This window comes from Artemia franciscana, chromosome 7 (genome assembly GCF_032884065.1).
Source record: "Artemia franciscana chromosome 7, ASM3288406v1, whole genome shotgun sequence".
Classification (NCBI taxonomy): Eukaryota; Metazoa; Arthropoda; class Branchiopoda; order Anostraca; family Artemiidae; genus Artemia; species Artemia franciscana.
In genome coordinates, this window is record NC_088869.1 from 34202823 (window position 1) to 34226452 (window position 23630).

Genomic DNA, 23630 nt, shown 5'->3' on the forward strand with positions numbered 1-23630 from the left:
GTCCTTTCAATTACGCAGAACGAAGTGGCTATCTCAGAATGTTGATGGGATTTGGGGAAATGGTGGGTTTGGGAGGGAGGTTAGTTGCCATCCAATCACTTTTGACTATTAGTAAGGGCACTGGCCCTTTCAATTACCAATTGAATGAGCTCTTATCAAAGTTTTTGAGGCAACAAGTGGTGATCTCAACATTTCTAATTGATGCATTTCGGGAAAATGCGAGGTGTGGGAGAGGGACCACAATTTACGGTTTACTGCAAAAAGAAACAAGCAGATTACCGTGGTTTGTCAGTTTAATTGACATATACTGACATTTATTCCTTATTGTTCTGATTATTTTTAATTTTTGCTTTCAGTAAAGCGCAAATTGTGTTTTGGTCTTGAGATGGCATGGGGGTTATCAGCCCTAATCATGTTAGTTTTTACCTGTTTTTAGCTAAATTCGGTTATTTATTGTATGATTTCAGTAAGAAAAATACGTTTAACATATTCTAACTTCTTAAGCTTCAATAAACTAAAAATTATTGAAACTTTAAGGAATATATATCAGTATACGTATGCTAAACTGACAATCTAAAACCTTTTTGTTGTAAAATGCGAATTATATTCTGGTCTTGAGAAGGTATGGGGTTTGTCAAAAATATATACCTTATATATATATATATATATATATATATATATATATATATATATATATATATATATATATATATATATGTATATATATATATATGTATATATATATCTATATATATAAAAATAAGTTGTCTGTCTGTCTGTGGATGGATGGATGGATGTGTCAGGTGACGTCACCTGAAAAAACTGGATTAGGTGACGTCAAAACTGAAAAAACTAAAAAAAGGCAAAAACTACAAAAAAACTAAAAACTAATAAAAAAAATAAAAAACTAAAAAAACTATAAAGGTAAAAACCAATAAAAAACTAAAAAAAAAACTGAAAAAACTAAAAAAAGGCAAAAACTACAAAAAAAACTAAAAACTAATAAAAAAAGTAAAAAAGCTAAAAAACTAAAAAAACTAAAAAAACTAAAAAAAGGTAAAAAACTAAAAAAAATAAAAAATAAAAAAAAACTAAAAAAAAGGAAAAAACTGAAAAATAAGCTAAAATAAAGGTAAAAACCAATAAAAAACTAAAAAAAAAAGGAAAAAACTAATAAATGACGACACTCAAAGAGAAAGCGACCAGGACAAAAGGAATGTTCGATTAGCAATCAACAAAGCACCGGGACACAGGGAGTATAAATGACGACCAGGACATAAGTAAAAAAAAAAAAACTATCTATATATATAAAAATAAGTTGTCTGTGGATCTGTGGATCGTGGATCAGGTGACGTCACCTGAAAAAACTGGATCAGGTGACGTCAAAACTGAAAAAACTAAAAAAAGGCAAAAACTACAAAAAAAACTAAAAACTAATAAAAAAAATAAAAAAGCTAAAAAACTAAAAAAACTAAAAAAAGGCAAAAACTACAAAAAAAACTAAAAACTAATAAAAAAGCTAAAAAACTAAAAAAACTAAAAAAAAGGCAAAAACTACAAAAAAACTAAAAACTAATAAAAAAAATAAAAAAGCTAAAAAACTAAAAAAACTAAAAAAACTAAAAAAAGGTAAAAAACTAAAAAAACTAAAAACTAAAAAAAAACTAAAAAAGGTAAAAACTAAAAGAACTAAAAAAGAAAAAAATAAATGACGACACTCAAAGAGAAAGCGACCAGGACAAAAGGAATGTTCGATTAGCAATCAACAAAGCACCGGGACACAGGGAGTATAAATGACGACCAGGACACAAGTAAAAAAAAAAATTAACAAAACTAAAAAGAAGGTAAAAACTACAAAAAAACTAAAAAGAAAAAAAAAACTAAAAACTAATAAAAAAACTAAAAAATCTAAAAATCTAAATAAACTAAAAAAGAAAAAAAAAGGAAAAAAATAAAGGAGAAAAACAAAACTAAAAAACGAATGTATATACAGACCGGTACACCGGGATACAAATGACGACCGGGACACAGGGAATATAAATAACGACCGGGACACAGGGACACAACTACAACGGGGACACCGGGGGAAACAGGGGGATATAAATGACGACCGGGACAAAAAAACTAAAAAGAAATAAAAACTAAAAACTAATAAAAAAAACTAAAAAATCTAAAAATCTAAATAAGCTAAAAAAGAAAAAAAAAGGAAAAAAATAAAGGAGAAAAACAAAACTAAAAAACGAATGTATATACAGACCGGGACACCGGGATACAAATGATGACCGGGACCCGGGACACAGGGAATATAAATGACGACCGGGACACAGGGACACAACTACAACGGGGACACCGGGGGAAACAGGGGGATGTAAATGACGACCGGGACACCGGGACAGGGAATGGTCGATTAGCAATCACCATCAACAAAGCTCAAGGGCAATCATTAGAATCATGAGGTATAGATCTGAATACAGATTGTTTTCCCATGGACCATTATATGTTGCATGTTCAAGAGTCGGTAAACCTGACAATCTATTTATATGCAAAGACAATGGGACAGCAAAGAATGTTGTATATTCGCAAGTTTTACGTAGTTAAAACCATATATATATATATATATCTATATTCACAGGTGGGACATAGGGACACAACTACAATGGCGCGTAACTATTATGGCGCGTAACGACTTACGCGCGCGGGGGGGCTTGGGGGGGGCGCGAAGCGCCCCCACCAACTAGGTGTTGGGGTGGCGCGAAGCGCCACCCCAACAGCTAGTATATATATATATGTATATATATATATGTATATATATATATATATATATATATATATATATATATATATATATATATATATATATATATATATATATGTATATATATATATATATATATATATATATATATATATATATATATATATATATATATATATATATATATATATATATATATATATATATATATATATATATATATACCTAATATACCCTCAGGGAGTAACTTACCTTGCCCCAAGGGTTGTGGGGGGAAGCTTGTCATGCTGAAAGCCATTATTTGCGGTCCTTTCAATTACGTTGTACAAAATGGCTATTTCAAAAATTTTGATTGGATTTGTTTGGGAAATGGTGGGAATGGAGGGGGGGAAGTTGGGAAAATACGAGGTGTGTGTTTGGGGGGGGGCTATCTACCTTCCGGTTACTCTAAATCTCAAAAAGGGCACTTACGCTTCTGATTAGCAATCCATTGAGCCCCCTCCGAAGATTATACGATCACCCTGTCTATATAAACATTAAATGCCCCCAAGGCATAGCTTAAAACCCTTGCCCTAAGGGCTGTGGGGGTTCGTCATCCTTAAGGACTTACATTCCGGATCTTTCAACTACGTTGAACAAAATGGTCATCTAGGACTGTGATTGAATGTGTTAGGGGAAATGGTGGGCGTGGGAGGAGTTTAGTTGCCCTTCAATCACTTTTGACTATAATAAACAGCACTAGCCCTTTCAGTTTCCAATGAAATGAGCCGTTTTCAAACTTTCTACATCAACTCCTTCGATACGAAGTACCCCGGTCTAAACAAAAAAAAAACAGAAAAAATAAATAAATAATACAGTGTACCTACATCGCTCTTTACTTAGGTAGCGCTATGATACGCAGAAGAAAAGGGGATAGACGAGTAAAGAGACAAAAAGGGGGAAAATCAGCAACTAAAATGAATCTATGTATTTTGATGGGCATGCTTTTTGAGAGATTTTAGCGTCACGAAGAAATAAAAACAACTCGAAGTAAAAAGTCTCGAAGAAAAAAACTTGTCAAAGTTAAAGCAAAAATGTCTCGAAGTTAAAAACATCACAAAGAAAAAAAGTCTCGAAGGTTAAAAAAACATCACGAAAAAACAAGGTTTCAAAGAAAATAAGTCACAAAGAAAAAATAACGTCTAGAAGTTTAAGAAAACAACACGAAAAAAAGGTGTCACGAAGAAAAATGTCTCGAGATTAAAAAACGTCACAAAGAAAAAACATCTCGAAGTTACATAAAATATCAGGAATAACTTTAAATCTAAACTTGTTATCAGAAGAAATCACACTGATAGTTTCAAACTAAGCTATGATGGATGACAATATTGAAATAGAAATATCTTTACTGCATGTGTAGCATCTATAAATGCTGTTACCCTCAAATAAAAAGCGTCAGACACAGCAAAACCCCCAAAAGGGCAAAAAACATAACAAAACAACCCCAAATCTGAAAGTCCCAAGAATCGAGTCCTTTATTTGATTTCTGAGCACAAAAAATAAATAAAAGCCTTTTTGCATATAACAAGCTCAGATACTAAGTAAATTCCTAATGTCTTAGCTGCTGACTTAGTATCAAAATTTAATAAAAGCACTTTTTACTGCAATAATCTCAGGTGGTTGTTAAATTTCAAGTGTTTTAGTTGCTGGCTGAGTACCAAATAAATTAATAAAGCACTTTTGACTACAACAAACTCAGCTAGCTGGTAAATTCCGAGTATTTTAGTTACCTTCTGCAAATCAAACATTTTTATAAAAAAACTTCCGAGCTCAATAAAGTCAAATACTTGGTAAGTTCCAAGTCTTCTAATTATTGACTAAGTATCAAGTTTTACGTACAACAAACTCAGCTAGTATGTAAATTCCAATTGCCTTAGTTGTTTACTGAATATAAAAAAAACTAACAAAAGCACTTTTGACTACAATAAACACTGGTAGTTGGTAAAATTCGAGTGTTTTAGTACCATAGACAGTTTACCAACTGATACAGTCAATGAACACATTAATACCAATGACAAAACACACATTGAACCTGTAACTGAAACCGTATTAAATGTTGTGCATGACTCCGAAACCTAATAAGTGCTATATCAAGACAAAAAACATGATGAATCCTTTGATGGAATGAAATCAAAACATTTAATTTTCATAATGTTATTAACAAACATGCAATATTTTACAAGCTAAGCTGCGCAGCAGTTTCCAAGCTTCATTTGCATACAATAGATACTGAGAGTCTAACTATAAATAAAAAAAAAACTTTTTTTTAGCTGAAAGTAAGGAGCGACCTTAAAACTTAAAACGAAAAGAAATTACTCCGTATATGAAATGGGTTGTCCCCTCCGCAATCCCTCGCTCTTTGCGCTAAAGTTTTTAATTGTTTTAAAAAGTAGAATAGTGGCAAAGAGTCGAACTTTAGCGTAAAGAGCGAGGGATTGCGGAGGAGATAACCCATTTCATATACGGAGTAATTTCTGTTCATTTTAAGTTTTAACGTTGCTCCTTACTTTCAGCTAAAAAAATTAGTTTTTTTTTTATTTAATTTCTGAACCAATTAATTTGAATTAATGCATGTTTGGTTTTGGCTCTCCGCACATAAATTATTAAAATAAAATTTGTATATTAATTCTTTTTTTGGCTAAATGGCTTTCTCTTAGTTTGGATCAGACGATTTTGAGAAATAAGGGGTGGAGAAGAAGGTCTAGTTGCCCTCCAATTTTTCGGCTACTTAGCAAGGCAACTAGAACTTTTAATTTTTAACAAACGTTTTTATCAGTAAAAATATACGTAACTTAAGAATTAACTGACGTAACAAACTTTCATAATCTTATATTTTTATTATGTATACGAAGGGGTTTGTACCCTCGTTAATACCTCGCTCCTTACACTAAATCGTAAGTTTTGTCCCAATTCTTTAAGAATTACCCCTGAATTAGAAAGGCCGTAGAATAAATAGTTGAAATTACTAAAAATACTTTAGCATAAAGACCTAGGTATTTATCTCCTCCTAAATACCTCGTTCTTTATGCTAAAGTATTTTTAGAACCCCTCATATGCGTAATAATCTCTGTTCGTTTTAAGTTTCAATGCTACTCCTTCCCTTCATTTGAAAAAACGTTTTCATGTTTATTTTTCATTGTTTTCTTATAGTAATGCTAGAAAATCCTGCGCCCTTTTCATTGAATTTTTATTCCCCCATGACAGATTCCTCCAAGGAAAGATCCTCCAACATAGCCCCCTCCCCTCAGCCCCACCCCCAAACAAAATAAAATCCCCCTGAAAACGTCTGTACACTTCCCAATAACCATTACTATATGTAACCACTGGTCAAAGTTTGTAACTTGCAGCCCCTCCCCCAGGGATTGTGGGGGAGTAAGTCATCCTCAAAGATATAGTTATTACGGTTTTCGACTATGCTAAACAAAATTGTTATCTCAAAATTTTGATCCGTGGACTTTGGGAAAAAATGAGCGTGGGAGGGGGCCTAGATGCCCTCCAATTTTTTTTGTTCACTCAAAAATGGCAATAGAACTTTTCATTTCCGTTAGAATGAGCCCTCTTGCGACATTCTAGGACCACTTGGTCGATACGATGACCCCTGGAAAAAAAAAAAAACAAAAAAAAACAAACAAATAAACGATTTGTCTTCTGGCAAAAAATACAAAATTCCACATTTTTGTAGATAGGAGCTTGAAACTTGTACAGTAGGGTTCTCTGATACGCTGAATCTGATGGTGTCATTTTCGTTAAGATTCTACGTATTTTAGGGGGGTTTCCCTCCTATTTTCTTAAATAATGCAAATTTTCTCAGGCTCGTAACTTTTGATAGGTAAGACTAAACTTGATGAAAATTATATATTTAAAATCAGAATTAAAATGCGATCCTTTTAATGTAGCTATTGATATCAAACTTCCATTTTTTAGAGTTTTGGTTACTATTGAGCCGGGTCGCTCCTTACTACAGTTCGTTACCACGAACTGTTTGATGGGAAAAGGTATAAAAATTCGATAAAGTGCTTCTTAACTTCAAAAATATGTCAATAGCTTCCAAGATGATTGGACTATATAGTACTGAATCTATTGGTTTGAAAAATCATCTTGGGGTGTTATATTTGAACGTGTATTTTTGCCACTGTCTGTGGAACACGAAAAAAACAGACTGTTATCATTGCAAAGTGAATTATAACATTTTTGAGTATGATATAAGCTTGTACAGTACTACATTCAGCCATACGAACAGACTGAGATTATATGAACGAGTGATTACACCATATAACTAAAGTGGAAAGGAACTGAGAACTGTTCAGGAGGAAGTCAGAGAAAAAAAAAATTGGAGTTGAAGCATAATGCGTAAAGGTCATTATGCCTACAGATAAAGTTTTAATTCAAAGCTATGACCCTAAAATTCCACTTTTCAAATTAGAAGAGCTAAAATGTCCTAAATTTTAAAGGGCTTATCACGTTTCTGAAGACGAGGTTATGTTCTTTGCACAGTGAATACGAAGGAACATACCTGATCGTGACGAGTGTATGTGATACGGTAAAAACTATTTTATATCAGGGGATCCTTGTTTGTGGATGTTTAACAGCGAACTTTAAGTATTAATTTTATATAAATGTGTGTTTTTTTCAAATATTTTCTTTAGAATATGCTACGCACTAAATATCTTTAAAGTTAACCCTTCTTTAGTTTTTAGAATAGTTCTAGTTCTAATGGAAAATCCTGTTCTAGTTGCATACCCTTTTTACGCCAGGAGTGTGAGATAGGCGAAGAGAATCTTTTCTTCCAAAGTCAGAAACGAATGAATTGATTTTTTTTTATAATTCAGAGACATCTTTGAAGGAATTTTCTGGATTTATTATATTTTAGGACAACTCACCGTCACTTCAGAGACATGCTTCAGAGAGCCTGTTAACTGAAGCAATAGCTCTGCTAGTTTCAAACTAATCAATGATGGACGAAAATATTGAAATAAAAATATTCTTTTGCTGTGATTGTAGCATCTGTAAAGGCTGTTATCATGATTTCACCAGTTCTTATTAGCCTAATGTGGTCAATAAGGACAGTCTTGAAGACATGAGAAGAAAAACATTGAATGAATTTAAATCAACTAGAACGGAGCAAAAATTAGTTATAGATTGGCCAAGTAAGAAACTAGTGTAAGAAACGACGCCCTTACCACCCCGAGAAAACTTAAAACCCCAGCAAAGGTATTAGAAAAGGAGATACAATATACTACAAAGGGATCATGAACAAACCCGTAAACGATGTATCTATCTGTACGCATAATACTCTTTACGTACAGTGTTTCAGCTCCGACAATTTTCATATTTCTCTGACTTCTTCTTGAAAAGTTTTCAGTTCTAGCCCTCTTTTATATGGTGTAATTGTTCGGTCATAGAATCCCCGTCTGTTCATATAGCGTAATGTAATACTTTAAACGCTTATATCATACTCAAACATATTATAATTCACTTTCCAGTAATAATAGTCAATTTTTTCGTGCTCCAAAGACAATAACAAAAACTCCAATTAAAAAATAACACCCGAAGATGATTTTTCAAACCAATAAATTCCGTGTCATATAGTCCAATCTTCTTGAAAGCTTTTTACATAGTATTTAAGCAGAGAAGTACTTTTCAACCTTCAATACCTTTGACCAACGTTAAAAAGACTTATTTGGTAACAGTAAAGATGGTAAATCATTGATCCCAATATAATCCAAGTGCCTTAGGGTCAAACCTTTGCGCAACTAACATTCAAGGTCAGATAAATCGATTTTGCAAGAGTTCACTGACTGTAATAGTTACACCGCTGCGTTTTTTCTGATGATTAGGGGGAGGAGTCGTAAAACCATCTGAATTTATTGCGGAAAGGATTCATAAAACCCGTAGAATTAATTGTGGAGAGGAATCATAAGACTCTCAGTTTCTATTGTACGCAAATGAAGCCTGGAAACTGTTAAGCAACTCACCAATTTTTTTTATTACGTGTTTGTTAATATAATCATAAAAAATTGAATCTTTTGAATTCGTTCAACAAAATAATGCTTCTTATTTTCTCTTGACATGGCACTTATTCCGTTCCGGAGTCATACACAAATTTTAACATGGTTTCAGCCACAGGTTCAGTATGTGTTTTATCATTGTCATCATTGATTTCATTGGCTGTACCTGTTTGTAAACTGTCGATGGTACTAAAACACTCGAAATTTATCAACTACATGAGTTTATTTTAGTCTAAAAAGCTTATATTAAATTTTATGACACTCAGTAAGTAACTAAGACATTTGGAACTTACCTACTAGCTGAGTTAGTTTTAAGTAAAAGTGATTTTATTTAATCATTAAATATATAGTAACCAATAATTACAGTCAAAATTTACCAAGTAGCAGAGTTTATTGTGCTCAAAAGCACTTTAATTCAATTTTTTTATATTCAGTCGCTAACTAAAAAGCCAGCAACTAAAACATTCGGAACTTAACAAATACCTGAGTTTGTTGTAGTCAAAAGTGCCTACATTAGATTTCGTTACCAAGTCAGCAGCTAAGACAGTTGTAATTCACCTAGTAGCTGAGTTTGTTGTATGCAAAAGTGCTTTTATTTAATTTGTTGATACTCAGTCATCAATCAAAGGACTCAATTCTTGGGAGTTTCAGACTTGGGGTTTTTTGTTGTTTTTTCGTTTTAGGGGTTGTATTTTGCCTGAAGCTTATTATTTGAGGATAAACGCTTTTAAAGATACTACAGATTCAGTGAAGATATTTCTATTTTAATATTGTCATTCGTCATAGTTTGGTTTGAAACTTTTTTATTTCAGGACTTTTTTCTTCGCGACTTTTTATGGCATTTGGTATTAACCAAGTGAAATATAGGAATCACAAATTCTGTCGGTCTGTCTGTCGGTCTGTCGGTCCCGGTTTTGCTAATTTAGGCACTTCCAGGTAAGCTAGGACGATGAAATTTGGCAGGAGTATCAGAGACCGGACCAGATTTTGTTTTCTCGATTTGACTATCTGGGGAGGAGTGGGGGGCCCGTTATTTCGGAAAGGATTGAAAAAATAATGTAATTTTAACTTACGAACGGTTGATCAGATCTTAATGAAATTTGATATTTAGAAGAATATTGTGTCTCAAATCCCGACCGGATCTGGTGACATTGGGGGGAGCTTGAGTTGGGGGAACCTAAAATCCTGGAAAACGCTTAGATTGGAGGGATCGGGACGAAACTTGGTGGGAAAAATAAGCAGAAGTCTTAGGTACGTGATTTACATACTTGGAACGGATCCGCTCTAATGGGGGGGGGTGATTATGAAAAATTTGAAAAAATGACGTATTCATAACTTACGAACGAGTGATCGGATCTCCATGAAACTTCATATTTAGAAGGACCTCGTAACTCAAATCTCTTATTTTAAATTTCAACCGGATCCAGCGTCATTGGGGGGCAGTCGGGGGGGGGGGGAATCTTAGAAAATACTTAAAGCGGAGAGATCAGGATGAAACTGGGTGGGAAGAATAAAAACCTGTCTAAGATACGTGACTGAAATAACCGGACCCGATCTGCTTTCTTTGGTGGAGTTGGGGGGGGGGGTTAATTTTGAAAATTTAGGTATTTGTAATTTATGAAAGGGTGACCCGATCTTAATGAAATTTGATATTTAGAAGGATCTTGTGCTTTAAAGCTCTAATTTTAAATTCCGACCAGATCCTGTGACATTGGGGGGAGTTAGAGGGGGAAACCGGAATTCTTGGAAAACGTGAAAATTGGGGTATTTTTATCTTACGAATATGTGATCGGATCTTAATGAAATTTTTATATTTAGAAGGAATTCATGTATCAGAGCTCTTATTTCAAATCCCGAACAGATCTTTTGACGTTGGGGGAGTTGGAGGGGTAATCTCGGAAAACACTGGGAGTGGAGGAATCTGGATGAAGCTTGGTGGATAGAATAAGCAAATGTCCTTGATACGTGATTGAAGTAACCGTATCGGATTCGCTCTCTTTGGGGGAGGGGTTCAGTGATTTGGCGAGTTTGGTGCTTCTGGACGTGCTAGGATGATGAAAATTGGTAGGCGTGTCAGGGAGCTGCACAAATTAACTTAATAAAGTCGTTTTCCCATTTTCGACCATCTGGGGGGCTAAAGAGAGAGGACGTTTTTACTTCAAGATTTTTTTTTTACTTCGAGCCATTTTAACTTGTTATTTTTTAACGATAATTTTTTCTTCGTTGTGCTTTTTTCACTTTGAGATGTTTCCGTTTTACCTACGAGACGTTTTTTTCTTCGAGATGTTTCTATCAGTTTGTTGTGCAGTGTTTTAATTTTGAGACGTTTTTTATGTAGAGACGGCTTTTAGTTCGAAACATTTTTGTCTTTACGACATTTTTTAACTTCAAGATATTATTTTTTTACATTTTTTTCTTTGAAATTTGTGTTTTAACTTCGAGACTTTTTTTCTTCGGGACCTTTCTTAACTTCAATACACTTTTGTTTTAATTTCGAGATGTTTTTTCTTCCCGACGTTTTTTCTTCAAGACTTAGTTTTTTAGCTTTGAGACATTTTTTTTCGTTTCGTTTTTTAACTTCGAAGACATTTTTTTTCTTTGTGACGTTTTCTGAAAAATCGGGAGAGGGTTATAGGGCTCAGTCATATTCATTACGATACTGTGTTAATCCATTTCTTGTTCATAACCAAAAATAATATTTTTAGTGGAGATGGACCCTGTTATAATAATAATACCTATTCTACTAATAATTATGTTAAAGTTTAGGCTAAAATTAATCCATGGACTGAATACAAAAGTTTACGAATAACTAGTAGGGAGGGGAGTTTTTATTAATTGAAAGATGATATACAACATACAATTACCTGCAATCTGGTAGCTAAAGGGAATGTAAATGTGTTTGGATAAAGCGAATCCTTATAAAAACAGCGCCTTCCACTATGCATACGACAAAACTATAATTCAATGGCAGAGCAAGTGCATGAAACGTATTGCTTGGAATGTACTTCTTTGAACATAATCATATCATTTACTTGTTCGCTGAAAAAGCTGAAATATTATTCTTTTATCGTAGAAAACCTCAGGTCTCACGTTCGATTTCTACACCGGACAAATAATTAATAAGTTCAATGGTTGTGGTCGGAAGTATTAGTAGGATGCCACTCATTTCATTTAATTTTAATTCATAAGTTGATATGTGAGGATTTTGTCAATATATTTCTATGAATAGTTTATTAGCATTTAATTGTTAGTTCAGTAGACTAGCACGTCATTCCTTCATTCTTAGGAGTACCCAGCTCAATTTCTACTCTAGTTAAATATTTCTGAAATCATCAGAAAATGCCTAGCAAATATCCTAGATCATAACACAATCTATTTCTCAATAGTATTAAGAAAGAAAAACCATCTTCTCCGGGTTTTTTCAGAGTTCATTGCTCCCCAAGAGCATCTTAGGAAATCACCATTACCGGGTTTGTTCAGATCTCATTGTTCTTCAAGTACACTATTAGAATCGCCTTGCCTGGGTTTGGTTAGGGTTCATTGATCTTTAAGAATGCCTTAGAAGATAGCCTTGACAGAGTTCATTGATCCTTAAGAGTTCTTTAGGGCTATATTATTGCCCAACTAACATTCAAGAATAGAAAAATCAGTTATATAAATGTTCATTGATGTTCAAGGTTACCTTAGGGGATGGTCTTGACAATTGATTGAACACTCATAGAGCTCCAAGCAAATCCATACGACCTTATTTACTAAAATGCTAGTGATGACAAGGGTGTCAACGAAGATTTTAAAATATTAAAGACGACAGAAACAGCGTAAAGGACATGGAAAATAATAATGATTGTATTCACGATGAAGTTAACAGTTTGAAGAATAAAGATGTTAGAACCAAAGACATTAACTTAGTAGATGAAAATTTATCAAGAGCGACATCAATATCAGCTATGGCGCTTCTGGTGACAATAACGAAGAGACAATAGCGGAAGAGGACTTCAGCGGTAGTTGAATTTGATGAATACAGCAAAAGCTTTATCTGTGGTATAAATCTACATTATGACAGTAATCTCAACTGAGGGTACAAGATCTGAGTCCGTTTAAACTGCATATATCAACTCTTTTGCCAAAACTAAACAATTTACCATGCTGGGGTTGGGACTTTGTAAGCTTTTACCTGGAAGGAAGAGGAGGCATCTGACCATTAGGGGTAGAGCCTCGAGATGAGGAAATCATCATGTCATCAGCATTTCTGTTTACCGTCTTTATTCTCGACCACATCTTCGTTCGTGTCATCGTTAATATCATCATCATTGTAAAGGTTTTCATTACCTCTTTTGTCTTAAAAAATGTTGTAGGTACCACTGACATATTAAAGTGATTGTCTCCACCATCATTTGAACTCCTCTTCCCCTTGAAAAATACACAAATATTTACGCTTGTTGAGTGCTCTTATTGTGCTCCATGTAGGGCCAAGATAGTCCTTTTCAGCACTTCCTTCATGTATCTCTTATGTCAAATTTTCAGCAGCAGGTAATAGTACACATATTTTTCTTGGATTTGAAGCCCTACTGATTGCAGATTAGCACAAAATTAGTCGAATACAAATCTTTGTTGGCATAAAAATATTTAATTACGTTTCGTATCTAATAAAAAGAGTCAAAACTCACGTTAAATGCTCAATTGTTTCTCAGTTATTGTTTCTCAATGTTTTCTCTTTATTTTTAGTCTCCATAAAGTATTTTGTTAAGAAATACCACTTTGGCCACCAAATAAATGTCATTTCAAAAACTCAAAATGTTAATCCGAAATGAATTTCAGACTTTGTATGACAGCAGTCACAAAAAATGTCTTATGTGCATACTGTAAACATATTTATTTACAACTTTCACGTATGTTAAACTCATATTTTCTATTATCATTTATTATTTTGAATTCCTATATCTAAAGCTGTTTTACTACTTACATTTCTGAACCAGGATAGCTTTTCAACAGGAGGGTTGGCATCAACAACACATTCCAGAAATATATCATCGCCTTCAATAATAAAATCAATGTCTAGAGCTGAGCCAATCATCACCGATGGGCTTGGAGGATCTATAAAACGATAGTCTTTTCATCATTATGCTTCAAAGAATTCACTAAAAACTTTGAAAAAGGACCAAGATAATATTTTCTTTTCTTTGTATATGCTTACGTTTTACTGCCAAAGAAGCTACAGAAGTGAAGTCTATCTTGGAAAAAACACACATTAAAATGCGTGTCGACAGCTTTATAAATATTAAAGCTCGATGTGATAAGTCAAAATGTAATGAAGGTATACAATTTTCCTACTGAATTTTCTGATGGGGGGAAACTTTTTTCTAGTATGCGACTGGATTACTTCTCGATGTTTTATTTTAGATTTATGTCTCTTGTTTGATATGCTTTCCTTTTTCACTGAGGATCAACATTTGCGCACTCTTCCAGAAATATTTTAGCATCTTTCCTCACATATAAATTAATATTAAGCGTTTTTTTTTCAAACGTTCTCTTTGAGTTTCTGTTCGAATAGTATATTTTCTACTTGTTTCAAAATTTAGCCCCCTCCCCCAATACTGATATAAGTGTATATACCTATCGACAGTGTAAACCTATATCATGATCAATTTTACTATTAAATAAAAAAACTAGTTTTTTTAAAATGAAAGTAAGGAGCAACATTAAAACTTAAAACGAACAGAAATTACTCCGTATATGAAAGGGGCTTTTCCTCCTCACGCCCTGCTCTTTAAGCTAAAGTTTGACTCTTTCTCTTAACTCTATTTTTAAAACAGTAAGAAACTTTATCGTAAAGAGCGGGGTGTTGAGGAGGAAAAGCCCCTTTCATATACGGAGTAATTTCTGTTCGTTTTAAATTTTAATGTTGCTTCTTACTTTCATTTAAAAAAACTTGTTTTTTTTATTTAATTTCTGGACGTTTTTGAAATAATGCATGTTTTGATCTTGGCTCTCCGCACATAAACAATTAAAATGAAATTTGCATATTAATTCTTTTTTTGGCTAAATGGCTATCTCTTAGTTTTGATAAGACAGATTTGAGAAATAAGGGATGGGGAAGGAGGTCTAGTTTCCCTCCAGTTTTTCGGTTTCTTAAAAAGGCAACTATAACTTTTAATTTTTTACAAACGTTTTCATTGGTAAAAAATGTACACAACTTACGAATTAACATACGTAACGAACTTCTATATTCGCATGTTTTTATTGCATATATGAGGGGGTTCAACCCTCTTCGATACCTCGCTCTTTACACTAAAGCTTAAATTTCGTCCCAATTCCTTAAAAATGACCTCTGAATCACAAAGGCCGTAGAATAAATAGTTGAAATTACTAAAAATACTTTAGCGTAAAGAGTGAGGTATAACGAGAAGGTAAACCCCACATATGCATAATAATTTTTGTTAGTTTGAAGTTTTAATGTTGCTCCTTACTTTCAGTACAAAACAATTTTCACATTCATTTTTTCGTGTTTTTTTTTTCAAATAATGATAGAAAATCCTGCGCCCCCTTCATTGAAATTCTTTTCCCCCATGAGAAGTTTCTCCATGAAAATATGCTCCAACGTAACCTCCCCCTCAACTCTTCCCCCTAAACCAAAAAATCCCCCTGAAAACGTCTGTACACTTCCCAGTAACCGTTACTATACGTAAACACAGGTCAAAGTTTGTAACTTGCAGCCCCTCCCACGGGTACTGCGGGGGAGTAAGTCGTCCCTAAAGACATAGTTATTAGGTTATTCGACTATGGTGAAAAAAATGGCTATCTCATAATTTCGATCCGGTGCATTTTGGGAAAAAATGAGCATGGGAGGGGGCCTAGGTTACCTCTAATTTTTTGGTCACTTAAAAAGGGCACTAGAACTTTTAATTGCTGTTATAATGAGCCCTCTTGCGACATTCTAGGACTACTCAGTCGATACGATCACCCCTGTAAAAAAAAAACAAAAGAACAAAAAAACAAATAAACACGCATCCGTGATCTGTATTCTGGCAAAAAATACGAAATTTCACATTTTTGTAGATAGGAGCTTGAAACTTCTACAATAAGGTTTTCTGATACGCTGAGTCTGATGATGTGATTTTTCCTAGGATTGTATGACTTTTAGGGGATGCTTCCCCTATTTTCTAAAATGAGGCAAATTTTCTCAGGGTCGTAACTTTCGATGGATACAACTGATCTTGATAAAACTTGTATGTTTGAAATGAGCATTAAAATGCGATTCTTTTGATGTAACTATTGGTATCAAAATTCCATTTTTTAGAGTTTCGGTTACCATTGAGCCGGGTCACTCCTTACTACAGTTCGTTACCACGAACTGTTTGATAAGATACAAATTAAATTCTTAGTGCCATCTGTGGTAAAATTGAATTTTAATGAAAGGATATAAAATACAAAACAGAAGTAGTAACGATCTAGATATGGTGCTGTTGGCGCTGCTTGGGGGTTTGGGAGGGGTTGCTAAATCATAAGGTGATCGAACAATATTGACAAGCTTAGTCTGCCAAGGAAAAACTTTGGGATGCATCACGAAATAGCAATTTGGGAATTGTTAAAAACTAAGTTTGCGGAAAGCAACAAATTTTAGTTTTAATAGATTTTTATTATTTACGTAGCTTCACTATTCCCAAAAAGGCAATCATATTCAAATCTTTTCTGAACTATATTTATTCCTTTATAAAAGTGATGTCAAAATAAAAATCATAAAACGTCAGTAAGCTTCTGAAAAATACCCCCCTTTTTTTCATGAGTCTTACCCTACTATTTTGTAGGCTCATCATCAGGAAAACAAATTACTCCTTAGTAGCGTCTTTCAGAGAGCTAGCTATCATTGAGAAGACAAATTATCTGGAATAAACCGGGCGCATATCATACTGCCCTTTTGATAGCTCTCGAAAACCATTTAGTTTAAACTTTTTATATCTATTTTATACTAGGGTTTAATGCTACGTGGTAGCAGGAGCGTCAACTCTGGTAGTGTGATCCCTTCTCTATTTTGGTGCCTCAGTAATAAAATATTATCAGCACAATCACAACGGAAAGTACCGCAGTTTTAGTAAATTACTACGTGGAAACAATTAACAAGAACAATAAAATTAGCAAGGTAATGAGATACATAAAAGAGGACAAAAACAATCACATGAAAACTATTAAGATCTACTTCCATTTGGAAACATAGAGGCCAAAATTTTGTCTGCATTTGTTAATTAGGTAATATTGATTAATCAAAAGAGATTAATAAAATGCATGAAAATACTAATAAAATATCTAACGGTACCTTGAAAATGCTCAGTTACAGTGGTGTCGTCAGCAAGAAACAACGCTCGATTCTATGAAAACTTTTGCATTCAGTTTCTACTAATGGTCGGTAGCAACTGTTCAGGAAACAGTTGACTAATGTAATGTCGGGATACAGTTTGATGATCGTTTTTAGCGCAAAAAATACTTAGCTGCAGAAAATAGACAGGCTGGAATATATTTCAGCGAGCTGGTATCTTGGGTCTAACCCATTTACTAAATCAATTCCAGGTACTCGTAAACTGATAGTTCACTCCAGCCCAAAAAAGATAGAAAAGACACAAAAACTTTCACTACCCTTTGACAAGTGGCTATGCAACTCTTACTATTACATCTGGGCTAGCGAAGCTGTCTCTCGAGATATTGTGTTGCGGAGCAACACTACTGCTTTCGTAGTTTTTTTTTTTTTTTTCACCGTGATCAGCGACCTGTAGCTCCGAAGTGGTAAGAGTTAAAAAGTTGAGATTTTTCAGAGGGAAGGGAAACGTGAAACAGAGTAAAAAAATACCAGAGAAGTTCCTAAAATTTCTAACAGTTTTCCATAAAAAAAAATAAAACCGTTTTTTTCTTAGAAACTCTGCGTTCGATGTTTGGCGTCAAGTTAAGACGACCCTAGCTTCGGAAATAAACTTGTTAGAAATACAGTTATGCTGAACTCATGTAGAACTTTCATTTGTCTCTTCGAGAACCGGAGCACAAAATTCCGTAGCTCTTACAGATTTCCCGGAAATAATTCCGGAAAAGTCCATCTCGTTCCGATTTTTTTTGGAATTTTCTCAAATTTTCGATTTTGATGTTTCTTATATTTTTATCGAGTAGTGCTATGAAAAGTATGCAAGAAGAAGTGAAGTGTTCTATATACCAAGTTGCTTCGTTCTCTAAGAAATAATTTCAGAAGTTTCGACGTTCTAGAGGTAACTTCTGTTCTGGACCAGCTAGAATTTTTCTTTCCAATGCGGTTCGACAGGTCTCGATCTCCTAACAACTGGAGCTCACAATAGTTTCTCCGAAATAAAATTCCTTCTGTGGGTTTTTCTATTTTGAAGTTTTGTCATGCCCTCGGGGCAATTTAAATTTTTTGGTGAATTTGGTTTGTTTTATATTTTCCTAGCTTAGACCATCAAAAGTTAAGCAGAAAACTATAAGACGTTATTTCCGTATCTCTTTCAGATTTCCCGGAATTAATTCCCGAAATGTGCGTCTCGAAACATAATACTTCGAATTGGCGTCAAGTTAAGACGGCCCTAGTTTCGGAAGTAAACGTTTTAGAGATAAAATAATTATCAACTCATATAGAACTTTTATTGATGTTTCTCGTTTATTTCTGGACCAGCTAAACATTTTACCAAACTCAGTTTAGTAGGAGCTCGAAATAAAACCATATCAAAGATGCTTCAAGATAACAATCGAAGCCGCGTTAGAAAAATGTCCTCTGAAGGACATAATGGAGACTGTTGCTCCGCAACTGTGTCCCGTAGGGCACAGTTGCACGTGTTGCTCCGCAACTGTGCCCTAAGGAACAGGGCACAGTTGCTGCAACACTTCCCGTTGCACAGGCAACGGAGGTCTAGTTACTATATACTTCTACATTCTACATTTACGTTTCCGAGAATTTAACTTACCCAAAATTATCCCCTCTCTCAAGATAGGTCCGTTTTTATATGTTACCCATCACATTCTGGTATTAAGATGATAGCACTCACCAATAAAAATATACAACGAGAAATAGTACAGCAATGTCAATTCCACAGACATGCGATTTAAATGTGGATTAAGAGCGTCCAGTTAATTCCCCCGAAGCATTCCCCCCCATCGCAACATTTCTGTGGTTAAAGTAGGAAATAAGGCAAGCATCCGGTTTTGTATTGAATCAGGAATTAAACAGTGCTGTGTCCTATATCTACTTATGTGCATCATTCTAACGGACTCTGTCCCAAGGAGCATGGCAAAGGCTAAAAGATTATGGAATCAAGTGAGAAGATAAAACTGTCCAAGACTAAGATTATGCTGAGAATTCAAATGCCCCAGATGAAAGCGATAGCACTTGAATGATTTTTTAGAGGTTTTGAGCGTTCGTTAATGTTAAGAAGACTAAGTCGCACATACTTTCTATATACTTTATATACTTTACATACTCTATATACTTTGTATATACGAATATACAACATTCTTCGCTGTCCCATTGTCTGTGCATATAAATAGCATTTATATTCCCTGTGTCCTGGTCGTCATTTGTGTCCTGGTGTCCCAGTTTGTAATTTCTCTTTGAGTGTCCCGGTCGTCATTTATATTCCCTGTGTCCCAGTGTCCCGGTCGTCATTTGTGTCCCGGTGTCCCGGTCTGTAATTTCTATTCAAACAATACCTGTGTCTCAGTCGTCAATTATATATCCCGCCTGTGCCCCCGGCGTCCCCGTTGTAGTTGTGTCCCTGCGTCCCGGTCGTCATTTATATTCTCGGTCGTGATTTGTGTCCGGGTGTCCCAGTCTGTAATTTTTCTTTGAGGTTCCCGGTCGTCATTTATATTCCCTCTGTGTCGGTCGTCATTTGTGTCCCGGTCTGTAATTTACCTTTGAGTGTTTTTTCTTTTTAGTTTTTTTTAGTTTTTTTTACATTATTTCAGTTTTTTTTCTTCTTTATTTTTCAGCTTCACTATGAAGTACATGTCGCCGAACCTTTGTTTTTTAACTTAAATCTGGTAGGCATTGATGACCTTATCCAAGTCAAAATCCCAAACCCAATCATCATCGCTATCATTTTCAGTTTTGATATGTTTTGACTCTCGCTTTCCAGGTAGATTTTCATCTAACTGCGCGGTTTTGCGTTCTTTAGCCGCAAGCCTGTTTTCTTGCTGTTCTTGTGATTCCTCGGCACGCTTTCTTTTCTTACTTTCTCTATCAGCTGCAAGCCTGTTTTCTTGCTGTTCTTGTGATTCCTCGACACGCTTTCTTTTCTTACTTTCTCTATCAGCAGCAAGTTTTTGGCATAGACTCTTTGAGCAGCTTCCTCGGCTGTTGCCATTGTAGGTTCTTCAGTCATTTTACAATTAGACATTTTTCCGTGAACGCATGTCTTAAATACCATTAATGACGTCACCGTCATAACAAAAATGACGACAACTAACTTCATGACGTCAGTCGACACAGAAACATGACGTCACTTGACAGACACACAGACAGACAACTTATTTTTATATATATAGATTTCAGCGGAAATCACATCATCAATTTCGTTCGAAGTAATTTTTTTATGTAGCCAGATTAGTATATGTGCGTGTGGCAAACCTCGTTTTTTTTACCGTCATTTATAACTGCATCTCGCAAATGAATGTATTGTTCAGAGCGGAGCTTGGTCTGATTCAGGCGGATATATAGCAAACGTTCTGATTCAATTTTAGCATACATATCAACGACAAATTGGTGAAACAATTCACGGCATTTTTTGCCCTTTTACTTTGAAAGTACACATAAATTGATCTGGATTTTCGATTTGGGCTCCAAACGACGTCATTTGGAAACATGAGTTGTATTTTCTGATTTTTGACAAAAAATGCTTAGATTCTGACGTAGTTCCAATAAGGAAGGTCTTCAATGGCTCTGGTGGTGCAGCCAATAGAGGAAGTTTAACTTTTTCTGAGGTGCAACACATTCCCATTGTTTCACCATTGAATTTCAAGGCCTTGCAATAGGGACAAATTTTAGACATTGTCCCGATTTGAACACATCTACTCAAGCTATAATCATCGACTGGGCTGTACCTGAATGCCAGGCGATAACTTTCAGGTTGCTCTGATTCCTCGGCACGCTTTCTTTTCTTACTTTTGGATGAAGGATAACAGACTGCCAAATATGAGACAAAATAAATTCTCTATAAGTTATATCAAAAGCCCAATGGGCCGAATTCGCATTTTCGAGACAATTGACACAAAAAATAGCAACAAAAAACAAACAAAATATAATAGGGCTAATCAGGAGAGTCCTTTTCGGCCTTTCATCAGGGGCTTAATTAAAAGCAGGTCGTCCCTGAATGGGGTGGGAAAAGGTTGTAGGAAAGGATTTAAAGGAAATCGGGATTTCTTGGGAGGGAGTAAAAATGGAAGCTTTGAATAAATTTGAATAAAAATGAGTTGTTATTAATAGTAGCAGTAGTAGTAGTAGTAGTAGTAGTAGTAGTAGTAGTAGTAGTAGTAGTAGTAGTAGTATTAGTAGTAGAAGTAGTAGTAGTAGTAGTAGTAGTATTAGTAGTAGTAATAGTAGTAGTAGCAGTGGTAGTTTGTAGTAGTAGTAGTATTAGTAGTAGCAGTAGCAGCAGTAGTAGTAGTAGTAGTAGTAGTAGCAGTAGTAGTTGTTGTAGGAGTAGTAGTAGTAGTAGTAGTAGTAGTAGTAGCAGTAGTAGTAGTAGTAGCAGTGGTAGTAGTAGTAGTAGTAGTAGTAGCAGTAGTAATAGTGGTTGCCATAGTAATAGTAGTAGTAATTCCAAATTGACCACCGTGCTAGATGTTTACTTTATCATTGGGATGATTCCTAATTGTTATCGAGACTCGCATATTAAGGAGCCCAATATACCCTCAAAATAAAGGCAGTAAACGGCCTGGGTGATACTGTCTAAGAACAACTATCTTTTAAGGAGCTAGCACGCCAAACTCAATCGGGGACAGTAGATGATAGCTAAGAAAACCTTTCTATATAAACAAAGCTGCTTCTTGGTATAGGCCTTGGTTCTGTTTTACCCGAGTTAGAATTAAAAGCAGAAGCTGTAAAGTTAGTATTTTCAGTTCTCTGGTCTTTCAGTTGTAGCTAAGACAAAAAGATGGTTAATCAAGCTTAAGTTGGCTATCACAGGTTAAATTTCAACTTATATACAGTCAGCGTTAGATTTGCCTCCATTGTGACGTGTTGTGATGTTGCTATTGTCCCTACAACTTCCATATTGTCATGTTATTTCATATAGTTGTGGTTTTCGTCATCTTGTACTATATTACTCCTTGCAAGCGTGAAAACATTTGCTTACCGAAACGTAAGATAAGATATAAAATATGGAAATGAAAGAATTTCATTATTTTAATTAAGGAGCATAGTTAGATTCCTCTGATAATATCACTCTATTAGCAAACTGCATAATTAGTCATGTGCAACTATTTTTAACAAAATAAAGCTGACACTCCATTGTGCTTGTGCGGTCTAATGGAAACATGTGGTCATCTTCTATTTGATTGCCCTGTTTATTGTAGAGCATGTATAGTAATGAAGTTCAAATTAAGTGAATATGAAATTAGTTTGCCGTTTCATTTATCGCTGGTAATTAGAAATAATAGAGTTCGGACTATTCTAAACAGATTTTTATCCTGCACGAAGAGACTTGACTTTTAGTTAGTGTTTATGTTTTGTTTTCGATAGTGTGCATTCTTTTTTCTCTTTTTGTGTAGTGTGTACGTGTTTTTTCTGTGAAACACTTGTTTTTGGTTTAATCACGAAATAAAATATCTATCTTTATCTATAGGGGTCCACAACCAAACCTATTAATGCTTTAATAATGCTGGTTATATATTTGTAGATTCAAAAAGAGAGAGAGAAAAAATATTCAACAGTGTTCAAAAAGTCCATGCAGGGCAAATAATACTTGTAAAGCCATCCAAGAAGAATCTCTTCCACAAGTTATAGGGTTAAAAGAAGCATACATAATTTAGTTATTAATGACATAAAAGCAGTGGTTAAAATAACCAGTAAGTTTGATAAATATATTCCCCCACTCCACAAAAGAAAGAAAAAGATTTTGCCTGTAGGCACTCCTATCTTGTAGTGACACATATACACTTAATCTCTTAGAAAAAAAAATGCAGGAAAACTGTATGACAATTGCAGAAAATAGTTGAGATGCTAAGGATTCAGCTTGTTACAATAGAAATTGGGCACCAGGAATTCTGGAATTCAGGGACCGTGTACTCCTCTCATTGTGATATAGTATCAAATATCCCTGTGAGATTTCCTACAATACGTCTGCAAGTTTAAGGCACTTAATGACAGTAAGATATCTCATGTCACGATTGTAATGCGGCAAAACAAAGATCAATACTATAAAAGGGGTTACTCAGGATTACTAGTTTTGTAGAACATTGGCTACTCTATAAATGAATATTTCTCTAATTGTCTTGGAGGTTAATTTAAAAGTTTTTTTTTACATTTAAAAAATCGATTGAATTAAACTGTTTAGGGCAATGAACAATGATTCAGGGGTAGCTTTTTGAATAAAAAGGAAAATGAAAAACAATTATTTCAGTATAATGTAACCTCATAGAAAAAGTTTTATTTCAAGTCTTTTTCCAAGCATGCAAAATTTGCTAGTTCACGATTGCCCTTTACCCCCCAAAAACTGTTAAACGGGACCAATCTCTTAGGGTGCTTACCATTTTCAAGGCATTTTTATGCGAAACTTCAACTTTAGAACGAACAGTGGCTGGTTGAAGAGGTTCAGCCCCGCCCATATTAAGAACAGCTTTGG

At 34.6% G+C, this 23630-nt stretch overlaps 1 protein-coding gene across 1 annotated transcript in view; it reads right to left on the reverse strand.

The window, feature by feature from the left end:
• Positions 1–23630, reverse strand: part of LOC136029195 (neural cell adhesion molecule 2-like) — a gene marked incomplete in the record, with an annotated part of 281406 nt that overhangs the window by 123533 nt on the left and 134243 nt on the right. The window contains 1 exon segment of the mRNA XM_065707337.1: positions 13766–13896. Coding sequence (XP_065563409.1) covers positions 13766–13896 — 131 coding nt within the window.